At 39.3% G+C, this 21,053-nt stretch overlaps 2 protein-coding genes and 1 long non-coding RNA gene across 5 annotated transcripts in view; all 3 read right to left on the bottom strand.

Annotated features, from left to right (window-relative positions):
* Window positions 1–972: 972 nt before the first annotated feature.
* Window positions 973–5,762, bottom strand: LOC131347446 (uncharacterized). 2 transcript variants are annotated; one of them, XR_009203772.1, is made up of 5 exons: window positions 5,212–5,762; window positions 3,231–3,341; window positions 2,993–3,066; window positions 1,397–2,663; window positions 973–1,158 (listed from the first exon to the last, which is right to left on the bottom strand). It is a non-coding gene; the product is annotated as an uncharacterized LOC131347446 (long non-coding RNA). The 2 variants fall into 2 exon arrangements; XR_009203781.1 differs by lacking the exon at window positions 1,397–2,663.
* Window positions 5,763–9,606: 3,844 nt separating this feature from the next.
* LOC131351789 (serine/threonine-protein kinase pim-1-like) lies at window positions 9,607–13,742 on the bottom strand. The gene is made up of 7 exons (XM_058387373.1): window positions 13,655–13,742; window positions 13,404–13,420; window positions 12,168–12,519; window positions 11,991–12,085; window positions 11,451–11,501; window positions 10,935–11,304; window positions 9,607–10,852 (listed from the first exon to the last, which is right to left on the bottom strand). The coding sequence occupies exons 1-7, from the start codon at window positions 13,740–13,742 to the stop codon at window positions 10,572–10,574; spliced, it is 1,254 nt and encodes a 417-aa protein (XP_058243356.1). The 3' UTR covers window positions 9,607–10,571.
* The window catches only part of plekhf2 (pleckstrin homology domain containing, family F (with FYVE domain) member 2), a 27,559-nt gene continuing 19,012 nt past the window's right edge, over window positions 12,507–21,053 (bottom strand). For both annotated transcript variants that reach the window (XM_058392600.1, XM_058392609.1), the window contains exon 2: window positions 12,507–17,552. In XM_058392600.1, the coding sequence (XP_058248583.1) occupies window positions 16,816–17,541 (726 nt within the window). In that variant the 5' untranslated portion in view covers window positions 17,542–17,552 and the 3' untranslated portion in view covers window positions 12,507–16,815. The remainder of the gene's footprint in view (window positions 17,553–21,053) is intronic.

Below are 21,053 nucleotides of genomic sequence, written 5' to 3'. Positions count from 1 at the left end.
TATAATCTGAGATCATTTCTTTGACAGTAATTGCTTTCGGTGCAAGGGATCTAATGTTGAGAAGCCAAAACTTTAGAAATTGTTTTTCTTTACTTATTTGGCCTTTGTCAGGTTTAATTGTGATTAGATTATTTCGAAAGCTATTAATGAATATATCCATTGAGCTCACTATTCGGGGAACAGACACAGTTTCTATAGGACGAGCTGTGTGTGCATTTGTATCAATCTGGTGAGTTGAACAGTAGCTATTTTAATTGTAATCTAAGGTATGACTTACCCATCAGATGGTGCATAGTGTCCTGGAGATGTTGTCCGAGACGACTGCTGCTCCAACTCTGCTTGGGTGCAGGCCATCAGAACGGTAGAGCCTAGGACGCTTCCAGAAAATATTCCAATTATCAACAAAGGGTAATTTCTGGTCTTGACACCAAGACTGTAACCATTCATTCAAAGCAAACAGCCAACTGAACCTCTCGATTCCTCGCTGGAATGTGGGAAGTGGTCCTGACATGATGATCCTCATCGTGGGCGATGTGGTGTGAACCTTCTCCACCAGGCTCCTGAAGTCCTTCTTCAGGATCTCCGTCTGCCTCAGCCTGATGTCGTTCGTGCCAGCATGGAGAACCACAGCTCCGATGTTCTTATTCAGGATCACGGGTACCTGTGCAGCAACATCAACAACACAAGCACCAGGAAAACAGCGAGTGCGCACCTTACCTTTAGCCTCGGTTGCACGGACGTGCCGGACAATGGAGTCTCCTATGATCACCGCGTCGCACTCCGGCTCACGGAGGGGAGCGAAGGGTTTGCGGGTCGAGATCTCGAAAACTGGTGGTAGCGGAGGGGGAGAGGTCCTCGCCCGGGGCTTGGCTCATGTCTTCCGCTGCTGCTGCATCCAGGCTGCATGGTACCCCGGCACCGGAGTGAACGAAACCTGGGTGGGCCGCGTCCTTGGTGCGCTGGGCCTGGGCAAAGAAGAACACGGAGTTGAGGTTGTGGGAGTGTTTGTTTCATGCTGCGGATTTACCTGGGACAGGTAAGCGTCAGTCCAGGATGATTCCAGCGAGGCTTTCCGCTGTCACAGCTGAGCTAGCTTCACCTATAGGTCGCAGATCTGCTTCTCCAAGTCCACAGAGTGCAGCTTGAATGAATCCTCACCTGCACTCAAAGGCAGACCCACAACCAACATAGTGTTTAAGAAGTGTTTAAGTACAACGGAGATAATTGGTGCGAAAAATGTAAAAAAAAAACTTTAAAAAAAAAAAAACTGGTAGCCGGGCTAACGGGTTAGTGTGCTAATGGGCTAATGGGTTATTATGGTATACTGTCGGCTAATAAAGATACCATAAAAAGTTCTAATATAGGACTGGATTTAATAAAAATCGAGAAAATTTACCGAAATTTTAGCTCCATGAAATTGAAGGACATCCCATCCTTAGTCTGTAGCCTTTAATATGGAGCTGCCCTGCCCTTTGCAGCTATAACAGCTTCAACTCTTCTGGGAAGGCACAAGGTTTAGGAGTGTATTTATGGGAATTTTTTACCATTCCTGTAGAAGTGCTTTTGTGAGGTCATGCACTGATGTTAGATAAGAAGGCCTGACTCACAGTCTTCACTCTAATTCATCCCAAAGTTGTTCTATCGGGTCGAGGTCAGGACTCTGTGCAGGCCAGTCAAGTTCCTCAACACCAAACTCACTCATCCATGGATGTTGCTTTGTGCACTGGTGCGCAGTCAAGTTGGAACAAGAAGGGGTCATCCCCAAACTGTTCCCACAATGTTGGGAGCATGAAATTGTCCAAAATGTCTTGGTATGCTGAAGCATTAAGATTTCATTTCACTGGAACTAAAGGGCTAAGCCCAACCTCTGAAAAACAACACCACACCATAATGTCTCCTCCACCAAACTTTAAAACACCACCACATGGCACAATGCAGTCAGGCCAGTACCGTTCTCCTGGCAACCACCAAACTCAGACTCCTCCATCAGATTCCCAGACACTCATTTGTGAAGCACTGGAACCATATATAGAGCAAGCATAACTATGTGCTAAAAGTTCACATAGACGTCCCTGTGATGTCATGAACGATTACATGTAATTTTGGTTCTGTGTGTGCGCGTGTGTCCCCGGACAGTTTAGAGGGTGAACGGCAAGTTGTGCTAAGAGACATGTTGCGTGCGCACATGCAAAATAAAAAGTAAAATAAAGTAAAATGAAGTGGTAAAAAAGACATTCAGCATGGTGTTTAAAATGTAACATGGTGTCAGATATAGGGACTGGCAAGTATGGGAGAGTTTAAAATAAAAAAATTAATAAAGCGGACCTACAGATAGAAATTAGATACTGCTGAATAAGTCAATCTAAGTCTGACTACAAAACCCTCAAAATCAAAAGCAAAATACACCCAGTGAGAACGAAAGTAACAGGATACACTGGTGAGAATGTCCCTGTCAAAGGGAGCTGATTGGTGACTCTTAAACACAAGGGACAGCAGGTAAAGTCACAGATGCTGATTGTGGAAAAGAATGTCCAGCCAATTTTGGGACTGAGCACGTGATAAAAACTTGATTTGAGTGTTTGTAGTGGCATCACAGATTGAAACAAATGAAACCTCATTCATGCAGGAGTATGAAGATGTTTTTGAAGGACCAGGATGTCTGCCTGGGAAGCATAAAATAAGTGTTGATGACACAATAACACCAGGTGTACATGCATGCAGAAATGTTCCACTTGTTTTGAGAGGAAAACTTAAAGAGGAATTAGCTGACATGGAGAAGCTAAAGGTTATAAAGACAGTTGATGAACCAACAGACTGGGTGAGCTCACTTGTTATTGTGCTCAAGAAAAATGGAGGTTTGAGAATATGTCTTGACATAAGAATTTTCTCCACCTCTTTTATGGCATTCACTCAGCACTAGAAGTTTACCACAAAACTATTCACATGATCTTTGAGCATCTACCAGGTGTAGAGACTATGATGGACGACATACTTGTGTGGGGATCCAACCAGCAGGAACATGATGCATGACTGAAGCAGGTTCTGGAGCTAACAGGACAGTCCAATCTAAATTGAACAAAGAGAAGTGTGAGTTTGTAGTTAAGAGCTTAACTTTCGGTGGAGATGTCCTGTCTGAAGAAGGGATTAAGTCAGACCCAAAAAAAAACATCAGCAATTGTCAACATGGAACGGCCACAAAGTAAAAAGCGAGAAGATTCCTTGAATCATACCTGGCCAAATTCATTCCCCAGCTATCAACACGTTCTGCTCCACTCAGATGTCTGCTAGAACAAAAGAACGAGTGGGTGTGGTCTCACAAGCAGGAGGCATGCTTTCAAAACCTGAAACACATCATTACAGAAGAGCCAGTGCTCAGATATTATGACCCACACAAGAGCACTAAAATCTCAGCAGATGCTTCACAATATGGCATAGTGATATATGATGTATGAAATATGATGTAAAAATGATCTAAACCCCAGGAAAATTCATGTTCGAAGTGGCAGGCTATTTCTGCTTCTTTTGCCACAAAATTAGCAAACTCTTCTAAAGTGGGATATTCCTCCAGTTGTCTCAGCTGCATTGTTACATGCCGATTCCAACGAGACACCAAACATTCAGGGAGTTTTTGAAGCATTTTCTGATGCTCCTCACAGTCATTTAACACCTGAAGCCCTTTGAACTGAGGCATGGCATTGCTACAGGCAGTCAATAAATCACTGAATTGTCTCAATTTAACTGACTCTCTCGAGCTAATCTTTGGCCAGTTGTTCAGTTTTTCTCGGAATGCACGCTGGATTACAAATGAATGGCCATACCGAGAATTCAGTGCTTCCCAAGTTTGATCATAGGCTTCATCTTCCTTTCTGTAGAAGCTTCCTTCCAATACAGATTGTGCCTCACCGCTGACATATTTTTGTAGATACAACAACTTATCAGCAGGATTTGTGCATCACTGTTCTATTAATGCCTTGAAACTTGTTCTCCACTCTAAGAATTTAAGTGGGTCCCCTGACAAAACTGCAGGCTCAGGTGCCGGAAGTCTGCTGAGAACCATTGTGTCATGTAAGGCTTGAACTATTGATGCTTCACCGTCAATATGGTTTGTCTGTTCCTTGTTATTGTTCTTCCATGTTTGTTCTTTTTTAATTTCCTTAGAAGATGCTAAAGGACAATTAGCTACCTCACTGCAAGCTGCTCTACGATCATTATTGAACTCACCTGAGTCAGCTTCAGAGTATGCCTTCAGCTTTGCCTCAATTACTTGAAGATCTCTTTGATTCTCCAATCTTTTAAGTTTTAGCCTTTGAGTAGCAACTGCCTCCTCCATCTTCATCTCTGCTTGCTTTGCTGCCAACTGTGCAGCACACTCTGCTCTATTGTCAGTGATGCTTTGCTAATCTGATGAGCTGCTTGAATGGTAACTACGAATAGACTTGGAACTTATAGTCGAAAATACTGACTGAGCATACTCTTTGTCAAGCACCATACGGATTCTTGCATCTTCTGCATTAGCATCAAATTCCTCTTGCCACACTTCACTCGTACGCACTTTCATCAGCTCCATCACATCTGCCATTACTGCTGTACAGGAATCCATTTTTCTTCTAATCTCAGTAGAGAGAGCTAGTTGAGATCTTATAAGTGATATGTATAATGCACATTTTTTTACTTGAGTTTCCATCTCTTCTACACTATCCATCAGGTCATTTAAGTCTTGATCAGAGCACTCACCCTTAAGTTTAGTACATGTAGTTTTAACTTGTTCTTTCCAGCTTTCATACAACTTAATGAACTTACTCTCTTTTTGAGAAACCTCTTGCTGCTTAAGCTCCTGCATTTTTGGAGTTAACTTTCTTTCTCGTGATGATTTCCGAGGTTCATCTCCTTTTGAAGTGGCAGCAGTAGGTTCTATCATTGCTGTTTCAAGTGACTGTATTTTAGAGTGGATTTCCCCCAAGAGTGACTCTAATCTTTCCCTTTCAACATCATGAGTTTGAGATTTTAATCTCCATGGACTGACATTGTAAACATTTTAGCAAAACACTGTAATACATGGTTACTTTACTATTACTTGTAGATCAAAAATACCCTTAGAACCATTCACAACAATACCACTGGTAAAATAAACAACATTTAGCCTGTAATGATAAACCAATTAAAGCAATATATTAATCACTTTTTCCAGATGTAGAGATAGCACAATCAAACCTGCTGTTAATTGCAGAGCAGGACTCTTCAGCTTGAAGTAACGTTGGGATTAACAAACAGTGTACTCTGAAGCCTGTAGAAAGGATACTTGCAAGGCGGTAGCCTACACGGCTAATGTCCGCCTCTACAAATCGGGTCGCAGTACTTTCCTCGGCTGTGACAGCTATGAAACGGCAAGCCTCTTCTCTGACGCCTTCTCTACCCACGCGATCGTGTTTCCTCCTTCTTTCCGATGCGGTCTTGTTTTCTCTTCTTATCCGACCGGTACCGTGCCACAATGGAAGCTGTCACGGTACGTTTTCACTGTAGCTGCAATGGTCTAATGAAATAATAACCACGCTTCATACAGAGGTCTTTTTTGCTGTTTATTTGTCTTTCTGTCTCTCTCTCTTTTCAGCAGACACCGTGAAAACTAAAAGAAATAAAGTATACACTGTTCAAATATGCATTTCCCAGAGTCCATTTCTAAGTTTCTCATGTAAATGTCCGCTGATATGCAAGTGAACACGTGCAACAAATCCAATGACATCAATATTTATAACATCGTTCTTGTAAAGTGATATAAAACAACATTATATACAAAATGCAACAAATTAAAATATGAATTTCCGTGTGCGCCTTCTTAGACCATGCAGATGAAGAACTCTTTTTCTGGATGTTTACTATTAGTGTCTCTCTGCATCCATGTTAGTTCGACCCATAATGCAATGATCCCACAATTCACCCTACCTGGACATGTGACCTTTTTAGTTTCAATAGTAACTATTTCTTGAAGAACCCTTAACTTTACACATTGTAAGGAAACACGTTCTCTACTTATTACTTTGTAAATATCATATCATACATCTCATTTAAGTATTTTTAAACAATGAAATAACTCATCATGAATTTATAAGAGAAACATAAAAATGCAAATCTCTGTGAAAACATGTCCTTGACGGTTACAGCATTCATCTTTCTAATAAGCAAGCATTTTCTCCTTAGGCTTATGATCATGTTCTGAACGTCGAGGGAGCTCTGTACTGTCTTGTTCATGACACTGAAGTTCCGATGTATTTTGATCTTTACCTGTACCTTTTATATCCTTTTCTTTTGTACCTTCTGTTCCCGTCTGGAGCAGGCTTTCAGATTCTTGTTCGTGTCTCAGCTCCGTAGACCATCACGCCGATTCCGAAGTCCTGCAATCCATTGACCATCGTCACGTTGAAACGGTCAGTCAGCACGTGCAGCGAGCATCTGAAGCAGCGAAGATGAAGCTCTTACTGTAGCGGACCCTGTCCGAATGATGGCCGAAACTTTTACTGATGTTTCTGAAAGCTTTATTGCACATTCAACACCGTGGAAATATCTTTTATAACTTCAGAAATCAGTGTAAGAGCTGAACAATGTATAAAGATACGCATAAAAAGTCTTGTCCGTAAACTCGACCCCATTAACTAAAGATAAACAAATATATACAGACCTTATGCCTTTAAACCTTAGAAACCGTGATGAACCATAACAATCAGCGCGTACAACCTTTCATTACTGCTGCAATCATTATCACTCTGAAGAATACAATACCCATCAAAATAAAACTTCCAATTTTTTAAGACAGATAGAGCAAACTTTTACATCATTAAACCCACAAAATGTATATATATATTAGTCCAATGCTGTTCCTAACAAATATTTGGGACTGATATGTCAAGTCATTTCTTACAGAAACAACATTAATGCTCTCATTTTGCTCTTATCTATGACATGGAAAAAAAACAATGTAATGCACACTCTGTTTTAGTTTATTGTTCATTTAATAAACCACAAAAATAATGAGAAAATTAAATAAAGAAAAAAACAGAATTCAGTTGAAATCAAACGCATGGAATAATTCTGTACAAAAGTTGAGATGTATTTAAATTTTCAGATGGAGGTTAGTGCAGTGGTCCCTGTCTCCTGTAAATTTACACTGCAAAGTCCTGGTAAGTAAAACCAGTGGTGAAGCTTTATTTGCTCCAGGCTGGGTCTGTCTTCTGCATCGGTGCTCAGACACCAACAGATCAGATCGCTGCACTCTGTTAGACAACACCCAGGGACATAAATCAATAAGACGTAGAGAGAAGAATCTAATACTTAACTCCATGAAGAACCTGCTTTATAATAAGTAATCATTTAAAGAAAATGCTGTAGAGTACATAAGAAATTACACTTGTAACTCTACACATTTCCTGTCAATTTCATCATACTGACTAATTAATACATAGTCGTAAAATATAATACATGAAAACAGGGATGGAAAACTTGAATATTGATGGGGGCCAGCATTTTTCTCCTTTATACCAAGGGGGCCACTCACACATTTTACATCATTTTATTTAATTTCCTTTTTATTGAGAAAACACAATGTACAATTAATGCAATGTGTCTTTAAAGATTTTAACTATAACTTTGCAATTATGCTCATTCTAATTCTAAATGACAACTTTATTGTCAGTTGACAAGCATTTCAGCTAAACATCTTAACTGCTTTGCTTTGAAATCTCTAACAAACAAGGCCCTCTTAAATTAGTAGCCTAGAGAACATACTCAACCCACCCTCAAAGAACAAAATTATTAAAAATGAATATTACATGAATTCAAAACAAAATATTATTTAAAAAGTTAAATAAGTATAAGAACAATTCAGTGCATCACTTTTCTTAACAGACCAACCAACAATTATATGCATTTACTGTTCAATTCAGACATCATTCCCCCTATCAAAAAAGTTCCAGTGGGAAACTTTTGGTGTCTCTTGCCAGACAATCTTCTCTACAAATCCGGACAATTAATGCTGCCATTTTCAAGTACTACATCTGTCCACATGGTGGCCATCTTGGCAACGCTTTCAAGCAGTTATTTGCAGGTCCTGGTTCCTGTATGCTTGTATTAGTTAATTCATATAACAGAAACAGATTGACAAGACCTTTCAAAAATGAATTTGAATTCCATTCAAATTCCATAATTCTGGCAACTCTACTCACAGGGAAAAGACAATGATCATGACATATCGTATACATAACATAATATACTGTAAAAAAAAGTAGGCGCACTATTCATTTTTAATGATCAAGTGCTGCAGAAAGGACATAGTACCTTTTGTGTCTCCTGAGGAGTGAGCACTTGTGCACAGCTTGTTCCTGGCAGCACGTCCTGCACAGCACAGCGCCTCCAACTTCTCTATTATTCCTTTGTTTATATGTTAGCAGCATGCTATTCTGTTCCCATCATGTCAAGCCTCTGTATGAGCAATGCACTTCAGATTTATCTTTAAGATTGTTAAAACTCCATCTTTTTAGATTAAAGGGAACACCAAAGGTTAACATGGAGATCTTGGGACAGTTTCCGTGTCATCCTTGCAACACAAGCACACAGTTTGATGTGACCTTCATCAACAGGTTGCTCTGGTATTTCAGCCAGTGATCTGACTCTGAGAACAAACCCCAGCAGTGTCACTAGGCCAAATGGTGTGTTCCCCTATTAACATACAGCATAAAAACTGGTGTAGTTAACTATAGTGAAGTATAAAGTATATAGTAGTATATAGTGAACTGTAGCTTAATGCTAATTGGACTGTGTTGCTAACTTTTATTATTCTTGTCGAAAATCACTGTGTAAAAAGAAAGAAGAACTGCAGTCTACCACAGAGTATAGGAGTTACAGTTAAGTAATGAATATGAGAAAAAGGTGCAGGCTTTCAGCTTTATTTTGAAAGTGTGGCACCCACAAAAGTTGGTGTGCATTTCTGTATTGTGTTTTGTGTTCCTTTTTCTTAATTACTTTGGCAGTGATTTCATATTTATTTGATTTTATCTATTTCTCTGGTGATTGTTTATTTTAAAAATAAGATTTTGTATCGTCACTGTGTGGGACTTTTATTTTGAGGCTGGTGATCTCTTCTTAAAGGATTTTGGGAGATCCTGGGTAAATGAGCGATACTGGGTCTGCTCCAATTATACCCACTGGAGAATGTAAGAAAAGCAATCTGTGACAAAATCATTCTTATCCAATTCAGGTTAACAGTATAGGAAGCTGTTGCAGGACAATGTGTGTGTTATTCTCTCATTATTTCACTTAGAAGTGAGCAGATGAAAAGGTCTAGAGTGTGGCTTTTGCATTTGGAATCTGTTGAGGGTAATTCTCAATATGAAGTCCAAAAAGCCATCACTGCCAGTGAAGCCAGCCATTATTAGGCTGAAAAATTAAAACAAACCCATCATGGAGATTAGTTGCGGCCAAATCATCGGTTTGGTACAAAGAAAGAAAAATGCAATGGTGAGCTCAGGAACACCAAAATTCCTTAACAATCACATTAAACCACTGCTGCGGATGAAAGACAATTTCTTTCCCTGGTTTATTTCATAAACAAAGATACTCTCTCAGATGAACATTTCTTTATAAAAATTCTGGTGCATTATGCCAATCACAGCCATGATAATGAATGTTGGAAAGTAATTACCCCTGTACAGTTAGATGGTTAATAGATGAAAAATAGATGAAAAATTTCTTTCATAAAAAATGTTTTAAATAGAAAGAAATCCTTTATGTGAACTGAAGAAATTGTGGAGGAAGGATTGGTTGGGAAATCTTTGTTAGTGTGCAGGATTGTCTGCTCTGCAAAGAAAGCTAAAGTAACAGGAAAAGAAACAAGCTAATTATATACTGTGCACCACCAGCAATCATGTCATGTTTGTTTTTATTTTTCATTTTTGCTGTTTCTAACAAATATTTGGGAGTGACATATCAAGTCATTTCTTACGGAAGCAATAGTAATGCTCTCATTTTGCCCTGACCTTCCTACACACTTATCCATGATAACAAAAAATATTCTTTTATTAAAAAAAGCACAAAAATAATGAGATAATGAAAAATTAAAAAACTAATTATATACAGATGTATTTACAGTTATATAATTAATTAGAAATTCTGTACAAAAGTTCTGTACAATTCTTAACAAAAGTTCAGATATATTACAATTTTTTAAGAGGAGGTTAGTGCAGTGGTCCCTGTCTCCTGTACACTGGCCCTTCAGAAATCTGGTTAGTAAAACCATTGGTGAAACTCTATTTCCTCCAGGCTGGGTCTGTCTTCTTCATTGGGTCTCAGACACCAACGGATCAGATCGCTGCACTCTGTTACACAATACCCAGGTACATGAATCAATAAGACATAGAAAGAAGAATCTAATACTTAACCCCGTAAAGAACCTGCTTTATTATAAATAATCCATTAAAGAAAATGCTGTAGAGTACATTAGAAATTCCTCACACTTGTAACTCTACACATTTCCTGTCAATTTTATCATATTGACTAATTAATACATAGTCATAAAATATAATACATTAAAATAAATGAACACTTCTTTCTCTGCTCAAGTCTGTGTATAAGGTATAGTTCAGTCTGCTATTAATTAGTCCATAGCTTATCAGTCTTTCTACTTTCTTGCCTTGAGACAGACTTTCAGGGAAGAACAAATAGCCAATTTTTGTTTCCTCAGTGGTCCTGAAAGGCAGACAGCCACACACCAGCCTGTACAGTGTCACTCCCACAGACCAGACGGTAGCTGGGTCTGCCCGATACTGCCCCTGGATGAACCACTCAGGAGGGGCATATTCAGATGTGCCTGTTAACAAAGATACTTTAGATTTAGAAAAAGAGTCACAGTACTTGCTGCCACCAAGAACTCGTGGTCTCAAATCAGACACCTGCGAAGTCATTGTAATAGTCTTTGACGAGGTCTCCGCAACCGAAGTCAAACAGCTTGACCTGCCATGTGCCTGTCTGAATAAGGATGTTTTCTGGCTTGACATCACGGTGCAGTATCCCCTGGCTCTTACAATGTGTCAGCGCCTCCATCAGCTGAAACATCACATGGCGAGCCACGACCTCAGTCAAACATCCACCTTGCTTGCTGGAGAATTCATGGAGGTCCAGACATGGTTCAGGCCGTTCCAGAATGACAACATAGTGTTTTGGCTCTTCGAACCAGTCCAGAATCTTGAGGATTCTTGAGCAAGGTTTGAAGTTTGCAAGGACCATCAGCGCTATCTCAGTGGGGAGCCATCCATATCCTGTCTGTAGTATGGGACAAAAAGGAAAGAATAAGTGCCACACGCTATAACGCCATCCTTTGTAATACTATCTTTGTAGAAATCTGATTTTTAGTATGTGTGCTAGGTTATAGTAATAGGTAGGATGTATATTATGATAAAGAAACTTACAAGCTGCAGTTTTTCATAGGGCATTGTCTTGGAGACAAACTTGATTGCAACCTGAGGAAAGATGAATGTGTTATGTACAATTAAATGAAATCATTTACATACATGAAGTAACTAAAAGAGGTCTTCAGACACATTTGGCTTGTGAGGTTATATAATTTTAGACATGCATGAAAGAGCAGTAATTACTGCTTTTGAATAAGAGCTTTGCAATTTTATTGCCAATCTCACAATTCTACAGTGATCCATGTCAAGATTAGCAGTAAAATATGTCAGAATAAAGGGAGGTCAAGAGACGTATAACAATCAGCGTCCTTCAAAAGGCACAGTCACCTACCAGTGAACACATTCCTGAGTTCAGTTTTAATATTTAAGATTATGACTAATACCTGGCAGCAATTGACTGCAAATTAAGCTTAGAAGATTAAAATTTGTTAAGTTATTGATTACCTTCTGAACATTAGGAGCACTGATCAACTTTACTTCTGATTGTGTAGAACATTGGTCAAAGGCTAGAGTAAAAACAGAAATGGAAAGACTTACTGACAATCCGTCTTCTTTCCGTATCCCAGCAAACACACAACCAAATCCTCCTGCACCCAGCAGTTCTCCTTCCAAATACGCCTTCGTCCAATGTGCTGCAAAAAACATCCAATTATAAGTCTCTTATTCATGTAACTCAGCCCACTTTTTATGCATTTCACCTGAGTTCTGCCTTACATTTGGAAAGACATATAATAGGTTGGTTAGCAGGTTCCTCTGGACTTCTCTCTGTTCTTGGTCTCTTCTGCAGAGGCTCGGTTGTATCTGCCAGGTTACTGGGCTGGTCTGTCTCCTTACACCCCTGATGCTCCGAAGGGTTTGCAGCCTGCCCCGAGAACAAGCGCTTTCTTTTCTGAATGGTCCTTTGGGCACACCTTGGGATTTTATGGTGACGATGAGTGTTCTTTAACGGCTTAGCTGGGGGTTGAAACAGTGACACAAACAACACTTTTAGTTCACTGCGTTGGGTGATGTTTAACGTTAAACATAGGAAGAGAATTACTTCTTCAGGACAACTTTGAACATATAACTAATAGATAGACTCTGTTTCCTTCTTCTGTCACTGTGTACCATCCTCCCAGTGTCATATAATTTAAAAAGATACTATCTTATAAGATGTGCTTAGAACATTTGAACATTTTGATTGTAATATGCATCAATATAAAAAAAAAAACCATCTTATGCAACAAAAATATGAACTAAAAAATATTTCTCAACCCTTTTTAAAATCCTTTTTATCATCTGAACTAAGATGTGATGTTATTCCTCCCTCCTCTTGCTGTGTGTATACTTATATAGCTAAACTCATCTTCTCCTTACACATTGATTTAAAGTTATTTTCCTTCCTTTTTTTCTTTATGTCTCATATAGCTGTCATTTATCTCACTATTGATTCACAATATAACCTGTTACTTCCCAAGCATGAAGTCAGTAAGGGAATTTTATCACTGAGTATATATCAGGGGTCTCCTTCAACCTTTTTTCACAACTTTGACAAAATTAGGGTGGACAAGTGATTGTTGAGTTGAGTTACTTGCTTTCACACAACGGGTTTGCTGAATAGACTTATCATTTATTATTGTAAGATTTCCTTCATTCACATTCTGTTATTTATTGATGAATAGTTCATCTCCCGAGTCGTTCGTTCATCACGTGACAGCCTGATGGGCTTCGGCTACGCAGTCTGTGGCGGAAACTCGTTCATCACGTGACCTCTTCCTAGCGGGTATCTTAGAGTCAATAATACTAATGTAATGTATAAAATGTAGGAATTATCATAAAACTATCAAAAGACATGTGCAATGAACATTTTCTGAAAAATCCAAAAGTTTTCTTCTTGTTCCTGTCTGTCTCGTCTTGGTTGCTTTATAGTCTTATTCTAAATGTGATCAATGTTTGCGGCTAACACGTAACATTGCAGTTATGTTCTGCTGAAATGAACGAAATGACTCGAAAAGAGATTCAAAGATCCGAGTCAGTGAAATGATCCAAACTTCAGAAGTGAGCTACTGTTAGCTCGCTAGCGCCCTCTGGTGTATATACACGTTAAAATACTAAAATTAAACCCTTTTCCATCCAAATTACCTTTCAGACAGGGTACTAACAATACAACTATATAATATATTACTACATTTTGATAACAGAGTGTGAATAAAAACACTTACCTGTGGGAGTCCGCTGTGAGCCCACTGCCGTGGACACGGTTCCCATCACAGCCGGTGAAGATGCACTTTTATAGCCGTTCAGAAACATCCCAGCAGGTGTCGCTTTATTCTCGGTATCAATTGCCGATACTCACTTCTTATGATGGTGAATCTCTCCGGTTTTTCTCCTGTAGTTGTATCCAATACTCACTTGTTATGATGGTGAATCTCTCCGGTTTTTCTCCTGTAGTTGTATCTGTTTCTAACGCCGCACCACTCGTGTATTTTTAAAATTTGAATTTTAGAACGTTTTGGGGGGGGTATGGGGGGAGAGAAAAAAAAGTCTTGTCATGGTGGCTCGTTTTAGCTAACTGTCTAACATTCAACATTAAATAAATAAAAAGATTCAGTTTCTCAGAAATGTTGTCATGTTAGCTACATGGATGTATTACTGTTTTGATTAGTCAGTGTGTTTGTGCTAGGATCCAGATCACAATTAAGGTTAAGGCTCTGAGTCGTTGACCAGAAGATCTGGGTTCAACCCCCAAGGATGGGATATGCAAAGAATGAATTTCACTGTGCAGTAATGTAAATGTGACAAAGACAACTTAACTTATGTTAACCCTTTAAACCATGTTAAAATATTAAGCAGTTATTAGTGTCCACTAACTGCACTAATCTGCCCATTTGTGTGGTACACAACACAAGACACAGGTTGTAAACAATGTAATATATATATCCTGAAAATTAGTATGAACAATTAGATGGTGGATTACATTCAACTTTGAGCCCTTTCAAAGTTCTCAATGACAAGACAGACAGGTGAAGGAAACAGTGGAAAAAGAAAAAAAAGAACACTACTAGGTACATCATGAAAATTTTCTTGAAATTTCTTTGTCATTTGCACTTGAATACACCACCACACACTTAAGTGATGTAAAAATTTCAGATCAAGCCAGAAAACAGGCAACTCGTATAATTATGAACATGTGCTGGTTTTGGTGTCAGTTTAATGCCAGACAGATGGTCCACGCAACAGCAGACTTTGACTTGTGATAGAATCCAAGAAGTACAAGATCTCTAAGGCATGTTCAGCTCCTCTTGACTGAAGATCGGACACAACACAGAACTTCACTCCACTGCTGCTCCTCTGTGCGCGCCGACCCTCCATCTCGGCCGAGCGAACACGCAAAGCGCCAGTAGCTGATCAGTAGATGTTCAGGAGACGCATGAATGCAGAAGAGTTGGAGCTTAACATTATTGCCATAATGTCTACATAGGACTGAGAGGCAATGTTTAAACAGACATTGTACAGTAGTTCCTGGGGTCTGTGGTTATTCAAAAGTAAAATCACAATAAAAACTCATTTCTAAATAACAGAATGCTTGCTATTTGAGATTCATTTTCTCATTGATTATAAAAGCTAGAGACCCTAAATCCAAAAACTATTTAATTTCCCTTTTCAATGTCAGTTCTGAAAAAGTGATTATGACAAGTCCTTCTTGAGAAACAAATTTAACAAAAGCAGATTAATTTTGCATGTTCAACTGTAATTCTGCCTGAAGCTCATGCTCTCAATTATACATTAGCACAGCTAGATCATAACAGTCTTACAATATTAGAAATGAAACATTATATTCAAAATTCAAAGTATTAGTGCATTTAGTCATGTGTGATTCAATGTAGAACAAGGCAAGGTCATTTGGAGATTACTTCCACATAATGCTCTGCATCTCAATTCTCCTTTGTGACACAGGTGTGGCCATACAGGCCACTGAAGCGTAGCCCCACTGCAATAAAAGCAATAGGGAGGAGGGCATCAGCTCCTGCTGACGTTCAGCATCGAATCCTGCTGTGCAGCATACCTTCTGACACTGAACGTCAGTGCAGAGCGAACAACGGCTATAGTTATATACTCTCAGGATAGCACAGGAAAACTACAAACACTCTGTTCACTGGGACATTTGGACTACCAAAAAAAAAAAAAAAAACAACGAAAAAAAAAACGTTTTCTTTAGAGAGATACATGTTCATTTTATGTTTTAAGTAAGAAATTTCTAATTGCTAATAGATGGCATTTGTAGATTTATTTCTACAGGCAAAATATCTAAGAAGGCACCGTGGCATTAAAGGCCTTTGTCAGGTTATATTTTGGGACTTACTCTCTATATTACCACATTATATACAATTATGAACTTCATATAGCTCAAACACTTCTGATTTGTCATTAGCAAACAGTATTATTATGAAGGATTAACTAACAGGGAGATAAAGTTTTACATTTAAACCTATCAAAATATGCATCCTTTCTTTGTATCTTTTGTTATCCCCACTGTAATAAATATAGGCCCTGGTAGGGGAAGAGCTAGAAAAAATACTGTCAGCACCAAAACAGCTGCGAGAACTCTTCCCTGTGGAAAAAGCAGTGTCATAGCATAGTCTATGATTTGTTGGTAAACAAAACAATATTTAAAGGAATCAAGAAAAAGAAGATGATCGAATGAAGAAATCGGCTATACGGAGAGCTTGAAATTAGCAAATAGGTTTACTGTCTTTACACATCCATTTAGAGGTGTGAAAGGGAGCAGAATCTTTCACTCTCTTGTGGGCAGCCTGATATGAAATTCAAGGGACAAAGAACACTGTGATAAACCTTGGAGTATATTGGATGCATGGTGAAGTGTGGTTACACATATGGCTCCATCCATCCATCTTTATCCTGGTCAGTGTTATTGTGGTTTAAATTACATTTTGGGAAAATGAACCAACAAAATTCATTGAAAAATATCATGGATGGGTATAAACTGGATTAACTGTGGTTAACAGGTGGGACTGGTCAACCTTCCTGCAGGAGTAAACAGGACTGATCTGATCACTCACTGCAAGAGTGAGTGGGATTGGTCAGAATTTCTACTGTGTGTACAGCTACAAAAGGCTAAGTGAACCTGCAAGTAATATATTTTTTTTTCATCCTGCATTTCACCAATATGCATAGGGTGTCTATGCTTTCAGGGTAACTTTATTGTGCCATTTCATTAATATTATACTAAAAAGTAAAATCACCATAAACCTTCACGAAATCTTTGCTAATTTCAAACCCTTTAAGGAGAAACAAGACACTAAAGGATTGTGACCTGAACTGAAGATATTCCTAAAATAGCAAAAGTGAAGGTTCCCTTTCCTCAGTCACTGCTATCATCTTCATCCTCATCCTCAGAGATGTTGTTGGTGCGGCTGTATGAGTTCGAGCGCGGTGGCAGGGTCGCCCCTGTGGAGAGCTGATCATAGCAGAACTCACATACACGCACAGGCTTGGATGACTGGCTGGGCAAAAGGAACTTCTTCTCAGAACAAGGGCCACACACAACAAAGCCGCACTTCCTGCAGTGGTGACGCCTGCTGACTGGCGTGAACTTCACCTTTTGGCATCGCATGCACACTGACGCCTCCGAGTCGGGCACCCACACGGCCGCATGCTCGCCCGTGGGCGATTTGCCACTCTTCTCCAGCAGGTCCGACACACACTTGTTGATGTGGTTCATCCACTCCGACTTCTCCGTGGCTGTAGCGGCGTACACTGCAAATGACTTGGTTGGTGTTTTGATGAGCCAGCCATTACGTAGATCTCCCTCATCAGGCACTGTGTCGATAGTGACACTCTCCAGTGGAATGATGTGCTGCTTGTTGTACTTCTTTTTCTGGATGACGATGTTGCCGTACACCAAAATGTCATTGAAGAGGAAAAACTGGCGGGCCTTGGGCTTTTTGCGGCACAGCTTGGTGAGCACACCCTCTCCAATCAGCACACGGCCCGGGATGGCCAGCGGTTGGCCAGCTGTGCCGAAGCAGCCCTCCACGACCGCAATGCGCTTGGAGTTAGCTTCGCTATTTGCCAAGCGATCCACCATCTTTCATTAACCTAGCAACCCAGAGAGAAAAAGAAGACCAATAAGCTATACACTATGCACTTGGGTTACCACTTAAATTCAAATAAATATTTCTATATTTCTTATGCATTTTATGATTGCTTTAATCACAAATAAGCTGTATACACATCCAGACATGTTCAAAACTCTAAATTTAATAAATAGCTGAAATGATTCCATTGACATTTACATTACATTTACATGTCTCACATTTGGCAGATGCCCTTATCCAGAGCTATCATTTTATATCAGTTGAGCAATTGAGTTGTTCAGGGGCCCAGAGGTGGCAGCTTGGTGGACTGGGATTTGAACTTCCAACCAGTAGTCCAACCACTAAGCTACCACACCCACCTACCACAGTGATTATACATGCATGGGGGTGTAGGTCACAGAAATTTTCCTCTATGCCCATGTTGTACACTTAAAAATTAGTTATCTAGAATGTAACCTCCTACAGATCAAGTAAATCAGAGTGTTATCTCGGCAGTGGAAGAAGGGACAATTTATAATCAGCAACAAAAAATATTCTTTGCTAAAAGCTGCAACTTGACGGAAGTTTGAAGGCTGTTCATAAGTCATGACCGTTTTAATCTCAGTATAAGGTAATAACTGAAATGTCAAGCATGAATCACTAAAGGAGAAAGTGTTACCACCTGCACTCGACAGTGTTTCCACAGATTTTGGCAAGAAGTAATTGCTCATATAGTAATACAGAATACAAGATATATGAAAGTTTATACACAGTGCGGTAGTCTACAACACAAAATGTTTTTTTTTTTTAAAAACATAAAATGATCTGACACTTAACACCTCTCCCAGTTGACTGAAAACAAAACTTCTCAGGGGGAGTCCCACCAGGGGGCAATGCCGGGCCAAAGGTTCATAGGGTAGAATGACCCTTGTGTCGGTCAATCTGCATTTTACTGCCACGTGTCTTAATGTTTGTCGAACCACTATTAATCATGTCTAGACTTCCGTAACTTTCAGTTCCACGTTCTCCAATGAAATGTTTTTCCCTATAATAACATTACATTTATGCAAAAGTTGACCACTGTGGGGGCAATGTATTTAATAATAGTTGTTCACATTGTGATCACTGTGAGTGTGTAGTGCTGGTGCCCAGTTTTTTAGTCTTGTTTATGGCATGCCATTGTGCAACATCTACATTACACAAGTGGTCACATGTTACACAAGGAGACAATACTGAAACAGGACCTCACATGCCCTATGTACTAAGCTCATCTACTAAATAAACCCCTGATTAATTGTAACATTAGGTTATCATTATGCTTTACTAATATAGTAATTATTTAAAGTATTTTATTGCTCTGGTTTCCTCTTATAAACAGCATTTTTTTTAGTTTTCAGAAATGAAAACGTGTCAGATCGTAATCAGTTCTTAACATTTATGTTCACTCTATCCTTACCTGGGACTCGTCTAATAAACATCTCTTGAATTAACACAGTAATAGTTTTCACACTGGGCACATTTGCTGTGGTCCAAATCTGAGTGGGATTTTTCACAGTACTTCTGCAGCGCAACTTGATTCTATTGAACCCCTGAGCGTTTGTGTTCATTTTACGTCATCACAAATGCATTTGGAGAACACAATGTGACTCACCATATTATTATTATTTATTTATTTTTTTTTAATTACTTTAGTACTATTATGTGCAGTAATGCTTGTCAACTCCTCGGTGTCACCTGTCACTCACGGTACACGTATGTTGTGGAAACTAATGATGTCATCAGCTAAAACAAACGTGCAGATTACTTTACTTCCTGAACAAATGTGGACCTGATTGCATTTGCATTTATGGGAATAATGAACTCAGTCCCCCAGCTACAGGTAGCCTTGAGTTCAGTGTGTCCTGATCCATATGACAGCATTCACATTACCATCATTTCATGCAAACCCTACTCTGTTTCAGACTAAATTTCCAGTGTGAGAGCCACTTTAGAATGCCATCAGGCCTCAAGGGGAAACGGATGAGCAAATTTACACTTAAAATATTTTTTTTTTCCTCCTTGTGTCTGGGTTTTAATGAAAAAAGGAAAATCTGGCATTGGTGAAATCAAACATATGAAAATTAGAAATTAGTAAAACCCCGTAAAAATCTCCTGTTTCAGTTACAGGAAAAAAAATAAGTAGAAAATTCCAGAAATACAGTAATCATTCATAATTTAAACTGAGCGCTGTTCTGAGGAATGTGAGGTCCTGCCCGGGTGTTAATCATCCCTTTGTCCAGTGTATCCATGCTGTATTTGATAGCCAGCTGTTAGTCACTTAGTAGCCACCAAAGTTATCAGATCAACGATCTCGCAGTGCTTGTGTTCAAGTACTTTTTTGTGCTTCATGTACAAAAAAGGTTAGTTTTTACATAACAAAGGCCCCAACGTGCAAGAGTAGCGATGCTGGCGACTCGTATATACCAAAGAGAAGTCGTAAAGTACTTCCTAATGAGCTTTGTAAAGTGATCCTTTTCATCACAAAACGTGTTAATACAGCACGATATGCCTTCCTGAGAGAGAGAGAGAGAGAGAGACAGAGAGAGAGAGGGGGAGAGAGAGCACGTCCACCTGACATTTATTATAATTGTTCCATTTTATTCATTATTGTTGTCTTCTTGTGCCTAATTTATAAATAAAACATTAAGCTAACAGGTATGTACAGTTTGTACACTATGTAGTTCTCTACTATGCATGGTTTCAAGTATCCCCTCTGGGGTGTATTGTGAGCCAGGTTTTTATTTACATTAAATCTATCTTACATTTCCATTTATTCACTTTGCAGACTCTTATATCCAAAGCAGCTTACAAATGAGGACAATATCAGTAGTTCCACCATAAAAGATTTCTCATTGTGCTACTGGAGGAAGGTGCACAGAATAGCGGTGTCAGAGCTTGTGTAAGTGCAGTTTTCCGAGTGGGGACAAGTTAGGGGAATCTTAATTACATGGGTGGCATTCTGTAAACTCCTGAAAGCACAGTTACCGTTAAAATAAATTCACACTGACAGGTTTCACCTACAGACGTTGGCGCTTCTAGCCTGATTAACCTTGGTACAGTCATCAACTTAATGGAAAATGTGAAAGAGTTTTGTTTAATCCTGCAGAAAAGAGCAGCACACATGATCACCACAATGTGGCTCTGAGTGCACCCACACAGGTACATGTGCAGACTTGCTTACAAACTCTCACATCTCTCACAGTGTGTTATGTTCCATGCGGTGCCCGGGATGATGGTATAGGTTTGAAATATTTCTGTTCTTTTCAGAGGTCAGGTCAGAGTAAGCCTAAGCAGTACTCATCACAAGTGTGATAATGCTGTTAATTAGTGTTATTATGTGACGTCAGGGTCTGAACTGCAGAGGCTGCAAACTGCATTTCAGATTTCAGAGGCCCATGAGCCACTCAGTCTGTATTCGGGATAACTCACTGGGGTGCAGGGATAAAAGCGGATATTTTATTAAGAGAACAAACTAACTGATAAA

This window comes from Hemibagrus wyckioides, linkage group LG01 (genome assembly GCF_019097595.1).
Source record: "Hemibagrus wyckioides isolate EC202008001 linkage group LG01, SWU_Hwy_1.0, whole genome shotgun sequence".
Taxonomy (NCBI): Eukaryota; Metazoa; Chordata; class Actinopteri; order Siluriformes; family Bagridae; genus Hemibagrus; species Hemibagrus wyckioides.
This window is presented reverse-complemented; position numbering and strand designations above follow the sequence as displayed.

What these genes read in the sequence shown, in the direction of transcription:
- LOC131351789 (XM_058387373.1), bottom strand. Translation starts at nt 13,742, where the DNA reads ATGTTTCTGAACGGCTATAAAAGTGCATCTTCACCGGCTGTGATGGGA. An exon ending in CCTATGAAAAACTGCAGCTT is followed by an intron (nt 11,305 to 11,450) that starts GTAAGTTTCTTT and finishes CCCATACTACAG; the next exon opens with ACAGGATATGGATGGCTCCC. An exon ending in CTATTACAATGACTTCGCAG is followed by an intron (nt 10,853 to 10,934) that starts GTGTCTGATTTG and finishes CTTTGTTAACAG; the next exon opens with GCACATCTGAATATGCCCCT.